This window comes from Neomonachus schauinslandi, chromosome 5 (genome assembly GCF_002201575.2).
Source record: "Neomonachus schauinslandi chromosome 5, ASM220157v2, whole genome shotgun sequence".
NCBI classification, from domain to species: Eukaryota; Metazoa; Chordata; class Mammalia; order Carnivora; family Phocidae; genus Neomonachus; species Neomonachus schauinslandi.
The window spans coordinates 291,226-309,592 of record NC_058407.1 but is presented as its reverse complement, the minus strand read 5'-3'; the positions used below and the strand labels follow the sequence as shown (position 1 = coordinate 309,592).

At 52.2% G+C, this 18,367-nt stretch overlaps 1 protein-coding gene across 1 annotated transcript; it reads left to right on the top strand.

The window, feature by feature from the left end:
• Positions 1 to 8,313: 8,313 nt before the first annotated feature.
• Positions 8,314 to 18,112, top strand: MAPK8IP2 (mitogen-activated protein kinase 8 interacting protein 2). Its single transcript, XM_021687774.1, has 12 exons — positions 8,314 to 8,378; positions 9,368 to 9,473; positions 10,967 to 11,263; positions 11,414 to 11,507; positions 11,605 to 12,840; positions 13,182 to 13,257; positions 13,389 to 13,561; positions 13,655 to 13,764; positions 14,501 to 14,605; positions 14,749 to 14,819; positions 17,503 to 17,601; positions 17,959 to 18,112. Exons 1-12 carry the CDS (start codon positions 8,314 to 8,316, stop codon positions 18,029 to 18,031), a joined length of 2,505 nt encoding a protein of 834 aa, XP_021543449.1. The 3' UTR covers positions 18,032 to 18,112.
• Positions 18,113 to 18,367: the final 255 nt, after the last annotated feature.

Here is an 18,367-nt window from a genome sequence, read left to right as displayed (position 1 = left end):
GAATGTGTCGGATTACCATTGGAAGTGAAAGTGAGATGTTGAGCCATCCTTGGATTTCTGGGTTAAACCCCATGTGATCAGAATGCATTTACAAATATAAACTGTTGAATTTCATTATCTAGTATTTTGTTGGGACTTTTGTATATATGCTCATAAGCGAAATAGACACATAATTCACTAATTTTCTTGAGCTAGTCTTACATGTTGGGGGGTTTCATAAGATGAATGGAGATGTAATATGGAAAACTAGATTCCTAAGTAGAACTTTCTAATGAAAATGTTTTAAAATCAAGGATAAGCCAGAAATAACAAGTGTTGACAAGGATGTGGAGAAAATGGAATCCTCATGCATTGTTGGTGAGAATGCAAACTGGTGCAGCCACTGTGAAAACAGTATGGAGTTTCCTCAAAGAATTAAAAATAGAAATACCATATGATCCAATAATTCTAGTACTGGGTATTTGCCCAAAGAAAACAAAAACACTAATTCAAAAAAATATATGCATCCATATGTTTATTGCAGCTTTATTTAGAATAGCCGAGATACAGAAGCAACCTAAATGTCCACTGATAGATGAATGGATAAAGAAGAAGTGGCATATATATATATAATATATATATATATTATATATATATATAATGACTATTACTCAGCCATAAAAAAGAATGAGATCTTGCCATTTACAACAACATAGATGAGCCTCAAGGGTGTTATGCTAAGTGAAACAAGTCAAACAGAGAAAGACAAATACAATATAGTTTCACTTATATGTGGAATCTAAAAAACAAAACAAATAATCAAAAAGAGAAACATAGACCTATAAATACAGAGAGCGAACTGATGGTTGCCAGAGGGGTGGGGGTAGGGGGAAGGGCAAAATGAGTGAAGAGGAGTGGGAGCTACAGGCCTCCAATTATGGGATAAATAAGTCATGGGAATGAAAGGTACAGCATAGCAAATACAGTCGGTGGTACTGTGATAGTATTATATGGTGACAGGTGGCAGCTGCACCTGTGATGAGCGCAACATACAGACTTGTCTAATCACTACGTGGTACACCTGAAACTAACGTAACATGGTGTCAGCGATACTTCAATAAAAAAATGTAGGAAAACTATTTTCTAAAAAAGTGTTTTCTAAAATCATTGATGATCTAGTAAGAAAATAAGGGATTAAATAAGATGGGAGGCCAGAGGGGCAAGTGGAGTGCTGCACACCACTTTTGATCAGAGGCATTGGGTCAACTGAGAGAACTTGGATTTGGGGTTATATAGTCTATGCTATAAATAGTTAAATAGTGTCCCCCCCATTCATATCCACCCAGAACCTCAGAATGTGACCTTATTGGGGCACCAAGCTGGCTCAGTCCATAGAGCATGCAATTCTTGATCTTGAGGTTATGAGTTCAAGCCCCATGTTGGGCATGCAACCTACCTTTAAAAAAAAAAGTGACCTTATTTAGGAATAGGGTCTTTGCAGATAAAATTAGTTAAGATAAAATCACACTGGATTAGACTGCGCTCTAATCCAATGACTGGTATCTTTATAATAATAAGAGGGAAATAAGACACAAAAACCTAGGGGAGAAGATCATGTGACAATATAGGCAGAGATTGGAGTGATGCATCTATGAACCAAGGAACTGGCAACCACCAGAAGCTAGGAAGAGGTAAGGGGGCATTTTCTCCTAGAGCCTTTGGAGAGAGCATAGTCCTGCTGACATGTTAATTTGGGGCTTCTAGCCTCCAGAAATGTGAAAGAACAAATTTCTGTTGTTTGAAGCCACCAACTTTATGGTACTTTTTAATGGTAGCCCTAGGAAACGAATATGTATCCTTTGAGATGTAGAAGACAGAGACAAATCAAAGAGCCTGCTCAAGGAGGAGAATTTAATAAGAAACCAATCCTCTACAAAGTGTGGACTTCAAAGAGTTAAACCCTCAGTGTAAGGGTGAATTAAAGATAGACTCTGTCCTTTGGGGACTGCAAAGAAAGTTGTTTCAAATTTGGGGCAAAGTGGTGTGTGTGAGAGAGAGAGAGAGAGAGGCAGAGACAGAGACAGAGAGAGACAAAGATGCTGAAAATTTAGAACAAGAATCTGGCCCTCATATAGGTTGGCAGCTCAAATTCATATGGTCAGGGTGGTCCAAGAAACCTTCAATGGAACATTGACTATAGAGTGATCTCAGGTTGGTAATGCCCATAAGTGCCTGGTAGAAGCAAATACAAATTGTCTCTGATGGTGCCTACCTTTTTCCTAGGCCACAGAGTTTCCCATAAATACAATCCCAGGGCTAATGAGCATCTCTAAGTTAAAAAAAAAAGTAAGCAGCCAGATAATGAGGAATCATGACAGCAAACCAGCAGTAAACACAGACAGCACATTTCAGGTAATAGAATTATCAAATGTATTATAAAAGTCCTATTTTCAATATAATTTAAGTAATAAAAGGCAAGGTTGAAAATATGTGCAGAAACTAAGAAACTATGAAGAATAATCAAACATTTTGAAAAGAAGCTCCAGATGGAAGTTCTAAAATGAAAGTTTTAGTTTAATGGGGCGCCTGGGTGGCTCAGTCATTAAGCGTCTGCCTTTGGCTCAGGTCATGATCCCAGGCTGTCCTGGGATCGAGACCTGCATCGGGCTCCCTGCTCGGCGAGAAGCCTGCTTCTCCCTCTCCCACTCCCCCTGCTTGTGTTCCTTCTCTCACTGTGTCTCTCTCTGCCGAATAAATAAATAAAAAATCTTTAAAAAAATTTAATTTTCACTTGAATTTTAATTTCAACTAAATTTAAAACTCTGTGCTCAGCTTTAGCAGCAGATAATAAACAACTGAAGAGAGAATTCATGAAGTAAAATGTGAATAAATTATCCTGAATATTGCCTGGAAAAATATGGAGATGGAGAGCATAAAAGAGATGCTAAGAGCTATGGAGGCTGGAATGAGGAGGTCCACAGGGGTCTGAGTGGGGCTTCAGGGGGAGAAGAGAGGGAGCAGGGAAGGCAGTATTCCAGGAGATACTGGCTGTGAAATTTCCAAACTGATGAAACTATAAGGAGAACTCCATATAGCTGAGAAGCTCAGTAAACCTCAGGCAGAAAAAACAAAACAAAACAAAAAAACCCAACAACCATAAAACAAATGCACACCTAGATACCCTGTATTGAAACTTCAGAAGACCAAAGACAAAGAAAAGAGTCCTAAATGCAGTTGGAGAATAAAGAGAAATGGCCTTCAAGGGAATGGCAGACTGAGAGGTGAGTTCTCATAGCAAAAGGCAATTCAGAAGACAGAATGACACCTTTGAGTTGATGATGGCAACTAATTATCTGATCTAGAATTCTATATCCAGTAAAAATATCTTTCAAGAGTCAGGACAAAGTAAAGTCATTCTTAGACAAATGGAGAGTTTACCTCCCAGAGCTCTCAATAAAGAAAATGCTAAAGAATGTACTTCAGGGACGCCTGGGTGGCACAGTTGGTTAAGCGTCTGCCTTTGGCTCAGGTCATGATCCCAGGGCCCTGGGATCAAGTCCCACATCTGGCTCCTTGCTCAGCGGGGAGCCAGTTTCTCCCTTTCCCTGCCACTATCCCTGCTTGTGCTCTCTCTCTCTCTCCAACAAATAAATAAATAAAATGAAAAAAAAAAAGAACTTCCTTTAACATTAAAAAAGAATGTACTTCAAGCAAAAGGAAAGTGGTATCACAGGAAGTTCTGAGATGCAAAGAAGAATGAAGACACAGAAAGAGGTTAACAATTGGATAAATCTAAGTAAACAGTGACTGTTTAAAACAAAAATAACAATTCCTTATGTGTCTTTAAAAAGAAAATTAAAATGCATAATAAAATTTAAATTGGGACTGGAGTGAATCCAGTTAGACTCTTCTACGGTCTTTATATTGTTCAGGAAGAGGTAGAAACATCAATTAACTTCAGGCTTTGTTAAGTTTAATGTGGGTGTCATAGGTAAGAGGGTGCCTTAGATCAGATTCTTTCAAAAATAGTGGCTGGGACAAAAGTTCAAGTGCAAGTAGCTGATCTGGATGGGCTTGGGACTGCTTTGACCAATAGGTATGGCAAAAGTGATGCCATATGACTTCCAAAGCTATATCAGATTAGGCCACACAGTTTCTGTCTGGCCCTCCTAGGGTACTCACTCTGGAGGAAGCCAGCCCATCTTGTGAAAAGTCCAACCACTCTGAGACCACCATGTGTAGATGCTGGTTGAGAGCTCCAGCTGAGCTCTCTGTCAACAGTCACCATCTACTGCCAGGCTTGTGAGTGAGCTGTCTTGGACATCCAGTCCAGCTGACTTCTGACTGTAGCCACACCACACAAGAAACCCCAGACAAGGACTTTCGAATCCCAAATTTATGACCGCAAAACTGTAAGCAAATAAATGGTTGTTTTAATCCATTAAACTTTGTGGTAATTTTCTACACAGCAAAAGTAATTGGAACACCTATTAGGTCAAAGAATTGTGAGTGTCATGGTGATACAATAAGAAAGCAAGAAAAACAGGAGGTGATGGTTAGAGATCTGGATGCTTAAAATCAAAATTGAGGAGGTGGTGAAGTTATTGGTTATGACACCATTCCCAATAAGGTATGGCTCTTAAGCTTTTCATCATTATTATACACTTCTGTTCGTAGTTTTAGCCATTGGCATTTTACTTGTTTTTGTGACTTCTATGCTGAATAGAATAAAAGGCAGATTAGTTGCATTTATTTATTTTCTTTCTTTTTTAAAAAAGATTTATTTATTGGGGTGCCTGGGTGGCTCAGTCGGTTAAGCGGCTGCCTTTGGCTCAGGTCATGATCCCAGGGTCCTGGGATCGAGCACCACATCGGGCTCCCTGCTCGGCGGGAAGCCTGCTTCTCCCACTCCCCCTGCTTGTGTTCCCTCTCTCGCTGTGTCTCTCTCTGTCAAATAAATAAATAAAATCTTAAAAAAAAAGATTTATTTATTTATTGAGAGAAAGAGAGGGTGTGCATGAGTGGGAGGGGCAGAAGGAGAGGGAGAAAGAAACTCAAGCAGACTTCATGCTGAGCATGGAGCCTGACGTGGGACTCAATGTCATGACCCTGAGGTCATTAACTGAGCTGAAACCAAGACTTGGATACTCAACCGACTGAGCCACCCAGGCATCCCACATTTATTTCTTTTCTTTTTAATTTTTATTTTTTCAAAGATTTTATTTATTTATTTGACAGAGAGAGAGACAGAGAGAGAGGGAACACAAGCAGGGGGAGTGGGAGAGGGAGAAGCAGGCTTCTTGCTGAGCAGGGAGCCTGATGTGGGGCTCGATCCCAGGGCCCTGGGATCATGACCTGAGCCAAAGGCAGACGCTTAACAACTGAGCCACCCAGGCGCCCCTATTTATTTTCTAATCTATGAGAAAATTGTCAGAAACTGTCCTCTGACTTTTTAGAATTGATCAGGATTGTTGAAACAGAAACTCTGTTGCTATTTCAGTTTTCCCATAGAAGTCCAGTCAGTTTTGTGTTTTGTACTAACTGTCCATGCCATTAGTGGATTTTAGAGAAAACTAAATTATTAAAGTGGTGGAGTTGTTTAAGGGGAGGAAAAGGAGTCTGGAAGGACACTGACAATAGTGGTCAGGAAGGCAAGAGGAAAACCAGTAATAGTGCATGGGGCCCACAACTGAGGGAAGGAAGAACTTCAAGGAGGGATTGGTCAGGTCCCTGTGGATCTCAGTTCTTTCATCCATACAAAGATGCTATGAGAATCACATGAGGTAACACATGTAAATTTGATGAAATGTGGGAGATGTAAGGATCATAAACCCTTTCAGGAAATTTTGCCTGGGAAGAGCAGAGTCTTGAGGGCTTGGGAGCAAATGGGTCCTAGTGTGAGGAGCATGGGGAGGAGGAACATTGAATGATTATGATGAGGAGCTAAGGCCCATGCCTGGAGCTTTACATGTATTATCTCATGTGATCCCCATAGCATCAGTGTACAGATGAAGAAACTGGGGTCCATAGGATTGAATAAATTGCTCATGTTCAGAAAATTGATCACAAGATAAAGATTGGTACCACAATCACTCAGACCCTAAGGCTGATGACCTTCCATTTGTGCTCTGGGGACAGATGGAAGACTTCACAGGTAAAATTGGGAGCGGAAACCCTGACTTCATGACATTTATACTCCTGGAATCTGGAGGCAAGTCATCTGATAAGAGGGAGGGAAAGAAGGGGAGAGGCTTAAAGAGGATTGTGGGAATGATAATTTGAGGTGGAATTTAGAAATATAAGGCTTCATTCAAGGGTTGGTGCGATTCCAGGCATAGGTAAATCCTGAGGCTTTTTATGGGAGAGGTCCCTAGAATTGAAAGAGTCAAAGACTGTTGACTGATCAGAAGTCAAGGAACTGACTTACCAGGGTGTTGGATGGGTCATTTATGTGCATGTCCAAGTTACCCAGTTTGATGACAAGAGAGGATTGAAAGGAAATCTGGGAAGTGGGGGTAAAAACTCTTTGTGAATTCTAGGGAGTGATCTGGATTATTGTGGGGAAAGTCAGGGAGTTTTTAGTATGTCCAGAGTCCTTGAATCTCAGAAAAGGGGAATGTTCTTAGTGCTCCTAAAATTGAAAAGACAGCATGATGACAAGGACTTAATGCTCCAGACCTGGTAAAGTCCATAAGTCCTCTCATTCATTCATTTCTTCATTCACATATTTGCTGAGCACCTGCTGTGTTCCAGGCTCCAACTGTGCTATCTCAAAGAGACGTAAGATAGGGTCTCTTCTCTCCTGCAGCTCTCATTCATTAGAGAGGATAACATAAACTATTAAGTACTGTTCTTAGGAAAATACCGTAATTGAGACAAAATGTAAATTGTGGTTGGGGCACAAAATAGGGCACAATCTGCCCTTGGCTATAGGCCTTCTCTCCCAAAGAATGATGTTGTCCTTCCCAACATTCATGAGCACCTTCTGCCTTGTGGTTTCCAGGCATTAATCAAGTGCTTCATCTTTCCCGCAGAAATAATTTTCCACAGAAGTAAGAAATGTCAGGGTACATAATTTCCACCAAAGGTGTGTGTGTGTGGGGAAGGATAATTTCATTGCACTCTTGTTGAAAATCCAGCCACCTTCTTTAACCAAATCTTCTCCACAAAGTTTCCCTAACCTGCCCCTCCAACCCGTCTTTATCAACTGTACTTAACAACACTGATCTGCCCCCCCACCCCAATGCCCGCTGACCCTGACCTAATCTAACTCCTCCAGCTTGATTTCAACCATCACTCTCTCCACACAGCTCCATATCAAGTCAGAAAGTCAGAACACGTCAATATCCTGAACAATGCCAATCACATAGTTGGTGCCCAAGAAACAGTTTTTCCAATTGAATGAACACAGCCTCAGGGTTATCACCCAATGCCCATCAGTACCTCTGTCCAGCCTGCGTAGTCTGTACTGTGTACTGAAAGTTCAGTTTTAGCCCCAGTCAGCATCCTCTGTATGATCAACTTGGAATCCAGCCGGATCAGCATCCCTTGGTCAGTTATCTCTGTCCAGCACCGATCAGCACCCTTTGGGAGAACAGCTCCTTCAGCTCTGATCGGCACGTTTTAGGGAGACGTCTCCGTCGGCCCAATCAGCACCCAGAGGCGGACAGCTCCTGCAGGCCCTTGGAACGCGCAGCCAGCCCAGCCTCGGTCTGGATCCCCTCAGGCCCAGGCTTGGGACCCCAACTCTTCAGATTCTTCGGGACGCCAGCGCAGCTGCGGGGCCGTGCCCGCCCCTCCAAGAGCCCCTCCCCCTCCCAGTTAACCAGGGGTCTGTGGACCCGGACCCCTGCGCTCCTCCGACGGCCCACCGCAGCTTTCTCACTGAAGGCTCTCTCTCTCTGTCCCCCGCACCCGCAGACCCTCCTGTACACGAACCTGATCCCCCCCCAATCCGTCGCCAATCCGCTTCTCACCTCCCCCACCCCCCGAAAAGACCAAAGCCGATCGTTCCCGAACCAGAGCCTCTCAGTCAAACCATCTTCTCTCCTCCAACCAGCTTCCCCGCCGGCCCCCTCCCTCCCTCCCCTGTCCCCTCCCTCCGCTCCCGGATCCTCCCTCTCCTCTCCCCTCCCCCTGCGGCGCTGCCGCTCGCCTGCCGCGGTGTCCTGGCAGGGTGTCGAGGTGTGTCGGCGGGCGGGGTGTCGCAGGGCGTGTCACGAGGTGACTCGGGGAGGGCTGAGGACCGAGGGAGGGAGCGACGAAGGGCGTGCGGGGCCGTCGCTCCGCGCACCCCTCCCCCCGCCGCAGTCGGCAGGCCTTTCCCGGGAGAAGATGGCGGATCGGGCGGAGATGTTTTCTCTTTCCACCTTTCACTCGCTTTCGCCGCCAGGCTGCAGGTACGCACTCTGGCGCCCCGGGCCTTGGCAGGCCCTTATCTCCTCGCAGCCCCCGCCGCGACCCAGTCCCCAGCCTCCTCCGACCCGGCCCTGCCACCCCACCCCCATCGCCTTTGGGGACCCAAGCCCCAGTCCCCTCTCTGTTCCTAAGGCCTCTGACTTCTGCTGCCCATCCTCCTTCCCTTCAGGGCCTCTATTTTTGTCCTACCCTCAACCCCCTTCTCCAGCCCTAATGACCGCCCCCCCCCTCCGCCCCATATCCCGCTGGGATCTAGTGCCGCACCCAACCGGGGCAGCTGACCCTTCAAGGGTGGAGGACCCGGGCTGAGCCTCTGAGGGGCAGCCTGTCTGGGCAGGACCCTGAGCCACCTTCTGTGCTTGGCAGTGCCCTTTTGGCCTTGTTGGGCCTGTCTTCGGTAAAGGCCTGGCTTGGCCTGTAGGGCTCAGGGAGGGAGAGAGCTCCAAGCCTGGAGCCCTTGGGGGAAGGGCCTGAGATGGGGAGGGTTGGATATCTGGGTGTAGACCTGCCTTGGGCAGGAGGGGGGAGACAAAGTGGCTAGTAGACTCTGCTCCCAGAGCAGGCCTACCTGCCCCCCCCCCCACCGCTGCTGCAGCTTCAGCTCCCCCTCCCCCACTCTGCTCAGCCTGACTCCCCTGGGGCTGAAGCTGTGACCCAGAGGGCCCTGGAGCAGGGAGGAGAGGCTGCTGGCTCTCTGAGAGAGGAGGAGCGGGCGGAGGATCGAGGGGCCAAGTGGCTCCTCTGGGCTGGTCACAGCTCAGATTGTGGGGAGAATCCGTTGAAGAGCAGAGCTTGGGGTTCAAGGTGATGGCAGGATGTGGTTCTGGGAGTTGGGTTTTCTGGGAGACCATGGGGCCTAGCAGCTGGGGGTCCCTCCTTAGGGCCAGCATCTAGGCAGGGAGGGAATCCAGGGTTGGAGGCTCTCTAGGGAGCCCTGTCCTTGCTCTCTGACCCTGGTCCCCTCTCCCAGGCCTCCCCAGGACATAAGCCTGGAAGAATTTGATGATGAGGACCTGTCTGAGATCACCGATGACTGTGGCCTGGGCCTCAGCTATGACTCGGACCACTGCGAGAAGGTGGGGAAGGGGCTGGGGGAATGGAACCCTTTCAAGGGAGAACCTCACTTCGGCTCTGCTTAATGTTCACTTGGAGTTTTAGGGTGGGTCTGAGCTCAGCCTTGAATGAAGAAATCCTCTGATTGCCCCCTCCCTTTGGGCCTCCTGGCCCAGGGTCTTCCTTGATATCAAACCTCTCTTTTTCTCAGACCGTATGCCCTCCACACAGGGCTGTCCCCAGCATTCCTCGCCTGGCTCCTGTCACTGGGCTAACGTGGGGGAGGAGAGGCGTGCCTTCTGTCCTCAGACCACTTTTTAGGAAGACCCTGCCCCTTCCTGCTGCCATCTCAGCTGTCTCCTTCCCAGCCCTGTCCCCACTTCTCAAGCTTCCTCTGCCTTATGTCTCCACCCCTGATATCTTTTCTTCCCCCATCTCCTGCTTCTTCTCCACCCCCTCCCTGTCTCTCCATGTTTCTGTTTTCATTCATTCAAGAACATTTCTGAGGAACTGCCATGTGGCAAGTGCTGGGGGCTTCCAGGTGTGTGGAAGGAGAACAGGACAAGAGTGGCCCTTGCCCTTGGGAGCTTATAACTCAGTAGGGGAGAAAGACATGTCAGAGGCCGTGGCTGGATGCCTGAATATCAAAGACTCGGTCCCAATGGGAGGACACTAGGTGCAATGAGAGGGGAGGGAACCCAGTAGAGACTGAGGTCTTCAGAAAGTCTTTCCAGGGGAAATGGCACACAACCTTGCCCTTAGGGAAGACTGGATGGAGCTGGGCAGATACGGGAGGTAGGGAATGGAGGAGAGGGGTTGCTGGCAAAGTGATTAAGTGTGTCAAAGACCCTGAGGTTGGTGCAAGCTTGGTTAATCCTGGGTTGTCTTCATGCATTCCAATTAGCATCTATAGGCTAAGTCCTGTTCTTAGGGTAGGATCTATCAGTACACAATAGGACATGGCCCTGCCCTGGTGGGGCTTGCAGCTTGGTGGGCACAGCAATTGTGAATTGGGTTAAAATGCCATGAAGGAAGGAGTGCTGGTGTCAAATGTGATGGGGTTTGGAGATAACATGAAGGTGGCAGGTGGATTGGGGCCACTCTGAGAATTCACTTAAGCTTAGGAGTTTGGGCTCTTACCAAGAACTGGAGTGATCCTTTTGTATCTTAAGCAGATTTTTAAAGATTTTTTATTTATTCGTTTGAGAGAGACAGAGCGAATGAGAGCATGAGCAGGGGGGATGGGCAGAGGGAGCGGGAGAAGCAGACTCCCCGCTGAGCTGAGAGCCTGGGACCCTGGGATCATGACCCTAGCTGAAGGAGACGCTTAACTGACTGAACCACCCAGACGCCCCTTAAGCAGATTTTTAAAAAAATTGCTCAGTTGGTGGGGAGCAGAGTGAACGAGTCTTCTCTCCCTTAACTTACAGCTTTCTGCTTTCCCCTTTCCTGGCACCTGGAATCTCAAGTCACTGTTGAGCTCTGGCCCAGCTCTGCCTGTCCCTCCTTCTTGCAGGACAGTCTCTCCCTGGGACGTTCGGAGCAGCCACACCCGATCTGCTCCTTCCAGGATGATTTCCAGGAGTTTGAGATGATCGATGACAATGAAGAGGAGGAGGAGGAGGAGGAAGAGGAGGAGGAGGAGGAGGAAGAGGAGGAGGAGGAAGAGGAGGAAGGAGAAGGGGAGGGCAAGGAGGGAGGAGGCCCTGGTTCAGAGGCCCCTGCCCCAGAGGCCCTGATCCCTTCCCCCTCCCTGGAGGAACCCCACAAGAACCGGCCCACCACTCTCCACCTGACTACGCTGGGAGCCCAGGTGAGCATCCAGACCCACCCACAACATCCTGGAGTTAACCTGGGTTTTTAGCATCTGGGACTCTGCTCCCCATGGCAGCCTGTCCTACCACTGAAACCTGGAGACCCCCATCAGCGTTACTTTCTTACTGCTCCCCCACCCCACCCCCAGGACTCCCTGAACAACAATGGAGGCTTTGCCCCAGCGCCTCCAGCTTCCTGGCAGGAGACAGTGCTGTGCTCTCCTCCCCAGGAGCCCCTCAGAGGTGAGCAGGGTGGTGGTGCTGGTGGTGGGGTCACAGGAGGCAAGGGAGAGAGGAAGGGAGCCAAGTGGGCTTGCTGACACATACCCCTGCTCTGCAGAGTCACCCGCCTCCCTCCAGCCCACAGACGCGAGCCCGTGCGGGGCACAGTCGCCTGTGCGCCCGGGTTGCGATTGTGAAGGGAACCCACCGGCCGCGGCCCCCCCTGCGCCCTGTGGAGCCTCGCCCTCCTCAGATCCTGGCATCGAGGCTGACCTGGGAAGCCGCTCCAGCGGGGGCCGAGGAGGCCGGCGCAGCAGCCAGGAGCTGTCCTCGCCAGGCTCCGACTCGGAGGACGCAGGGGGCGCGCGCCTGGGGCGTATGATTTCGTCCATCTCAGAGACCGAGCTGGAGCTGAGCAGCGACGGCGGCAGCAGCAGCAGCAGTGGCCGCTCCTCGCACCTCACCAACTCCATCGAGGAGGCCTCATCGCCTGCCTCCGAGCCGGAGCCCGAGCCCGAGCCTGAGGCCCCATGTGAGCCCCCGCGTCGCCCCGCCTTCCTGCCCGTGGGCCCCGACGACACCAACAGCGAGTACGAGTCAGGGTCCGAGTCTGAGCCAGACCTCAGCGAGGACGCCGACTCGCCCTGGCTGCTCAGCAACCTCGTGAGCCGCATGATCTCCGAGGGCTCCTCACCCATCCGCTGCCCCGGCCAGTGCCTGTCTCCTGCGTCGCGTCCTTCCGGGGAGCCCTCGTCGCCCGCGGGTGGGACCATGGAGGCCCCTGAGGCGGCTGCAGGGCCAGGCGGCGTGGAGCTGGTGGACATGGAGACGCTGTGCGGGCCACCGCCCCCCGCGCCCTCTGCACCTCGGCCTGGCCCCGCCCAGCCCGGGCCCTGCCTCTTCCTCAGCAACCCCACGCGCGACACCATCACGCCGCTGTGGGCCGCTCCAGGCCGCAGCGTCCGTCCGGCCCGCGCCTGTTCCGCCGCCTGCTCAGAGGAGGACGATGAGGACGAAGAGGAGGAAGATGATGCTGATGACAAGGTGGGGCCCCCTGGCGGCAGGGGCGTGGGCCCCGCTGCGCCGCTGGACGCCTCGCTGGTGTATGACGCGGTCAAGTACACGCTGGTGGTGGACGAGCACACGCAGTTGGAGCTGGTAAGCCTGCGGCGCTGCGCTGGCCTGGGCGAGGACAGCTCGGAGGACAGCGGTGGCGAGGCCAGCGAGGAAGAGACGGCGGCCACACTTCTGGGTGGTGGTCAGGGCCCGGAGGATGCCTCCCCAGACAGCCCTGACCTCACCTTCTCTAAGAAGTTCCTCAATGTCTTTGTCAACAGCACATCTCGTTCTTCCAGTGAGTGGGAAGTGGGGAAAGGGGGAAGGTCCCTGGGGAACAGGCAGTTCCCTAGAGCCCCTAGGGCAGCCTGAGGGTCTCAGGGTGGTCAGGGCTAGGCACTGCCCTCTTACCCAGGACATGTGCCTGGAGCTTTCCCCAGGTCCCCAACAGGGTGGGGAGTGGAATGGGTAGGGCTGCTCTGCCTCCAGCCCCTGATGGGCTGGTTCTCCCTGCCCCCAGGCTCGGGACAACCTACACCAGACTGCTGGGGGCGGGTAGGGGGGAGGAACTTGGCCAGGCCTTCAAGTACTTTCCTTCTCCTGCCTCTGAGTCTCTGTCTTTCCCTGTCTCTGTCTCAGGCACGGAGTCCTTTGGTCTTTTTTCCTGCTTGGTCAATGGGGAGGAGAAAGAGCAAACCCATCGGGCTGTCTTCAGGTACAGCCTTTCTCCTGCTTGCTGTCAGTGACCCCCAACCTCGGTCTACAGACACTATGGGACCTGGGTGGACACCACCCACTGGGTCCTGCCCTGCCCCCAGTGATCTCCCACCTCTGACCTGCTCACAGGTTCATCCCTCGCCATCCGGATGAGCTGGAGCTGGATGTGGATGACCCGGTGTTGGTGGAGGCTGAGGAGGATGATTTCTGGTTCCGTGGCTTCAACATGCGCACAGGGGAGCGTGGGGTCTTCCCCGCCTTCTACGCCCATGCGGTGCCCGGCCCCGCCAAGGACCTGCTGGGTGAGGTCCCATCCCCAAGGGGTAGCTTGTCACCCAGCCTGCGCCACCCCCTCCGCCTGCTCTAGGCCCCTTATGACACCCCCCTCCCCCCAGGGAGCAAGCGGAGTCCCTGCTGGGTGGAGCGCTTCGACGTGCAGTTCCTGGGCTCTGTAGAGGTACCCTGTCACCAGGGCAATGGCATCCTGTGTGCAGCCATGCAGAAGGTCAGTCTGGAGTCGGTAGTCCACCTCCCCCGTAGGCTGGCCCAGCCTCTGGAGGCCCCAGGCCTCTGGCCACAGAGGGTTCAGACGGTGCCTTGGGAGCCTCAGGGGGCAGGGATCCCAGCTCTGATTCAGAGGCCTGGGCAGACCAGCCTAGGGCAGAGCTTGGCAGGTCTGTCCCTCCATCTAACCCTCAGTCTGACTCGGCCTGCTCTGCCCTCTCTGCCCTAGTTCCAGCCTTGCAGGTTTATTGGATATAGTGGGGCCTCCACCTTCCCGCCGGCCCCTCCTTTCCTTCATTCCATCCTCTTTTTGTCTGTAAATCAAGACCAATTCTCACAGATCCTTTCCTGGGAGTCATTTGCTCTTTCATTCACTTGGTAGACATTTAGTGAGCCTGCCCATCTACTGGTCCTGTGGTTGAGTGGGAAAGCAGCAGAGAGACAGGACAGCCCGTGGCTGAGAACTCCCATCCAGCCCACAGGGATGGGCAGTGAGGAGGCTGGGGTGGGGGTGGGGGTGCCTTGGTCCTATCTGGAGGAACAGAAGGAAGTGGCAGGCTTAGGGCAGAGAGGTGACCAGCTGGTCCTGAGCCTGAGGAATGGCTAAGACCACCAGCTCTCATCTTCTAGAGTCAGTGCCAAGAGTCTTCATCCATAATGTAAAATGTTGCACCAAGGGGAGAGAAAGACACCCTTCTAGGCCCTTGAGATCGTCTCTCCCCCAACTTCTTCCCCAGATTGCTACTGCCCGGAAGCTGACTGTCCACCTGCGTCCTCCTGCCTCCTGTGACCTTGAGATTTCCCTTCGGGGGGTCAAGCTGAGTCTAAGCGGAGGACCTGAGGTGGGAGTGCAGGGGCCTGAGGCACAGGGGCGGCTAGGGCTGGGTTAAGGCAGGAGGGTCTGCTGGAGGGATGTCTGGCCGGGGTGGCAGAAGCGGCCCCCGACCTGCATCTAACTCAGCATGCTCGGCCACCTCTGCTCCAGTTCCAGCATTGCAGTCACTTCTTCCAGATGAAGAACATCTCCTTCTGTGGCTGCCATCCCCGCAACAGCTGGTGAGAGCCTTACCCTCCTGAGTCCCCACAAACCCGGAGGGTTGCCTAGATACAATCCCCATCCCCCACCACGCTGACTGCCCCACCTGCACCCACATAGCACCCACTCTGCACTGGGCTCGGGAGCCTTGGATCAAACAAGCTCTCATCTGGTCTGGGTGAGGAAACAGACATAGACAAGTGAGTGCTAGAAGCATCTATCGGGGTCTGCTGGATATCTGTATGGGGCTCCAGTGAGCAGACCTGTAGAGAGGTGGGTGAGTTCTCCTGGGACTCAGGAAGGGACTGAAGACCACTCTGTAAGCCTTGGAAGACAAGTAAGTAATGGGGTGGGTCTTGGCAGGGAGCCAGTTGAGCTAAGGCTGTGGGTGAGGGGCACTAGGTGTCTTGGGGAGCAGCTAGGATGAGGCTGGAGGGACACTAGGAGTACCCGGGACTCTGTCAGAGAGCTTGCACCTAATCCCATTTGCAGTGGTGTCATGGTGTGTCTCAGTTTGGCAAGCTGGCTCTGGCTGCTGTCCAGATGGACGGACCCAGGTGTCATGCAGGGGGCCAGGTGCTGCTGAGGTAATGCAGGTGCAGTGTCCTGGAGGCATTTAGGAGGTGGGACAGGTAGGGCCTGGACTGAGTGGTTATAGAGGCTGGCCTAGAGGGAGGATCAAAGGTGATGTGCCTCCTGGGTGATGGACATAGAGTGACCCCCACACCGAGAGAAGGAGCATGGAGTGAGTGGGCCTGACATGCTGGAGACGTGGCATTCAATCGCAGATGCACTGAGATCAGATTGGTTATTTGTGACATGGGTCTGGAGTGTGGGAGGGAGACGTGGAAGGAGAGAATCATTTGGGAGCAGGTGGGTCACGGTGGCCAAGGTGAACGAGATAGGCAGGCAGAGCGAGAAAGGACAGGAGGGAAGGGAGTGAGACAGCCAGTGTTGTAACCAGCTGGGGGGAGCCACACGCTTCCTGCCCAGCCAGACTCCTGCCCACTGGTCCCGGTGTCCTTGATGAAGGAAACAGGATGTAACCAAAAAGACAGGGCCAACCAGAGACTCGAAAAGACTTGATGGGGTGTTGGAGGAAGCAGGTCCTCAAGGGCAGGTGAGGGTAGGAAGAACACAGTGGAACTGGGGCTGAGGCTTGTGATAGATCTTGAGTCCAGCATATAAGTCATTGGGACACTTTTGTGGTAAAGAGGATGATAAGAAGGGCTCTTTCTGCTGTCTGGGGGATGGTGTCAACCCTCAGCGGCTCAGAGCCCAGTCTGAGGAGGGAGATACTGCTTTGCAGGCTACAGACCAAATAGTAGGCAGCGTTGGCACCGTGAGGACTGGTCTGCACGGAGGCCTGCACCTGGAGGGATGGTGAGCTCAGAATTGCGCTGCCAAGAGGGAAAACAAGCTTGATTTCTCAACACAAGGAGACTGCCCAAACTCAGGCCTAGACACCTGAGCATGGACCCAAGTGCAAGCCCATGAGAGAAAGATGGTCAGACCAGTGGATCAGGGTGGAGGGGAGGCGGTCGGGCGGGGGGGGCGGGTACCAAGGCACTACTGTCCTGGCCCAGACCTTCCTAGTACTTGTTACTTCAGAACTCAACCCCGTCTGTCCCGGTAAGGAGGCACCAATGAATTAGTGTTAGGTGAACGCTTAACTCGTGTCCTCATTTCCTCGAGAAGGAGGCAGGAGACAAGGAATGTGCTGGACATGCTGTATCTGGATGAGGTTGGCGTGTGTGGCCTGTAAGATCACAGACTGCTACAGACTAGCTGTGTGTCCTTGGGCAAGCTTCTGACCACCTCTGGGCCTTGTCTCCATCCTCTAGAGACAATAGATCAGGGCACCTACCTCCCAGGGCTGTTGTGAGGGGTATGTGGGTTTAATAGTAGAAGGTGCTGTTGTGCTTGGGTCTCGGTAAGCGACCTCCAAGTGTTGGTGACTATAAAGTGATTCTTTGACCACGGTGTTTGAGACAAGTTTGTTCATGGACAACATGAGCACATTGTCTTGGCAATGACACTGCCGTGTGGATTCCCATCTGGTGGAACCACAAAACCCCAATCCAGTCGGATGTGGATTGGATTAGCCGCTGTGAAGGGAGTCTCGAGCCTCAGGCTGCAGGGCTCTGACAGGCCCTCCCTCTGGACAAAGTTTTCATGTCTTAGAGGAACCGAACAGGGCAGATTCAGGAAAGGTCTGAATGAGACAGAGTTGGGGCAGTGACTAAAAATTCATGACAGAGCCAGGGTGGGAGGTTTCTCTCCATGAAGAGGGTTTCACAGATTGGGGGCCGATGCCAAGCCCCAACTCAGAGCTCAGATAATAGCTGTAAAGTTTGCAGGACCAGAGGTGGGGCTGGGCAGGCTCGGGTGACTCACATCTAGAAGGCAGGAAGGAGGCCCTGCACTATGGCCTAGGGGCAAGCTCTGGGTGGGGGGCCCACCCCTGTCCTGGAGAAATTCACACAGGTCGCTCATTCCTCGTAGGTATCTAGCACTGTACTTGGACTAGAACCCAAAAAGGCACCTTCAAATCTTGAATTCGTGTGACCCACACGTTTTTCTCATCCTGTACTCTCTTCCCGAGCCCTCTGTTTCTGACTCTTGTCTCCGGATCCCTGGGGAGGGGAGGGGCTAAGGTGTGGGTCTGTGCTCTGATACCCCTCCACATCAACCCCCCTGCAGCTATTTTGGCTTCATCACCAAACACCCTCTGCTGAGCCGCTTTGCCTGCCACGTCTTTGTCTCCCAGGAGTCCATGAGGCCCGTGGCCCAGAGTGTGGGGTAAGTGGGGTGGGGAGTGCCCAGGTGGGAGAGCAGGGCTCGGAAGACGGGCAGGGAGGTGAGGTCTGGGGGTGGAGAGTTTGGGCAGCAGTGAGGGGGTAGGTCAGATGAGAAACAACAGGTGGAGAGTCGGAAGTGGGTGGAAAGCAAATTTGAAGACGGGACAGGAGCCCGGGGGGAGGGTATTTGGGATGGAAGTGACACGGTTCCCTGTGCTTGTGATCTTCCCTGTGCTTGTGATCACCGAGCCAGAGAGCTGAGGAATGGGGTCTGGGGATGACGGGCAGGCCCAGGTGGGTGAGGAGGGAGAGCTGCGGGCGGCCCGGAGCGGCTGGTAGATTACTCCCTCTCCCCCAGCCGCGCCTTCCTGGAGTACTACCAGGAGCACCTGGAGTACGCCTGCCCCACAGAGGACATCTACCTGGAGTAGCTGCTCGCCGCTCCCCGGCTGCGGGGGCAGCTGGGGCTGGGCGTGTCTCCAGAAGCCGCCGTGGCTTTGGCAAGAACTGGATTGGGGGGCACGTGGGAACTGATATCCAGGGAGTTTCCTCCTTGCTCCCCAGGGGCCGCGGGAGAGAGGGGTCCTCTCCACTTTCCCTCCGATCCGTTCTTTCTGTCACCCTCTTCCGCCCCTTGACCTCATCCTATCTCCTTGTTTCTGTCTCTGCCCCTCTCTGTGGCTGCAAACTCTCGCCCTCTGCTCTTTACTTGGGGTCAGAACCGGGAGGGTTGTAGAGGAAGGCGAGTCTCTAGGTGACTGGTGGCA

Coding starts and splice junctions, on each gene's coding strand:
- MAPK8IP2 (XM_021687774.1), top strand. CDS start 8,314: ATGGCGGATCGGGCGGAGATGTTTTCTCTTTCCACCTTTCACTCGCTT. Junction 8,379..9,367: donor CTTTCGCCGCCAGGCTGCAG/GTACGCACTCTG, acceptor CCCCTCTCCCAG/GCCTCCCCAGGACATAAGCC. Junction 14,820..17,502: donor TGCCATCCCCGCAACAGCTG/GTGAGAGCCTTA, acceptor ACCCCCCTGCAG/CTATTTTGGCTTCATCACCA.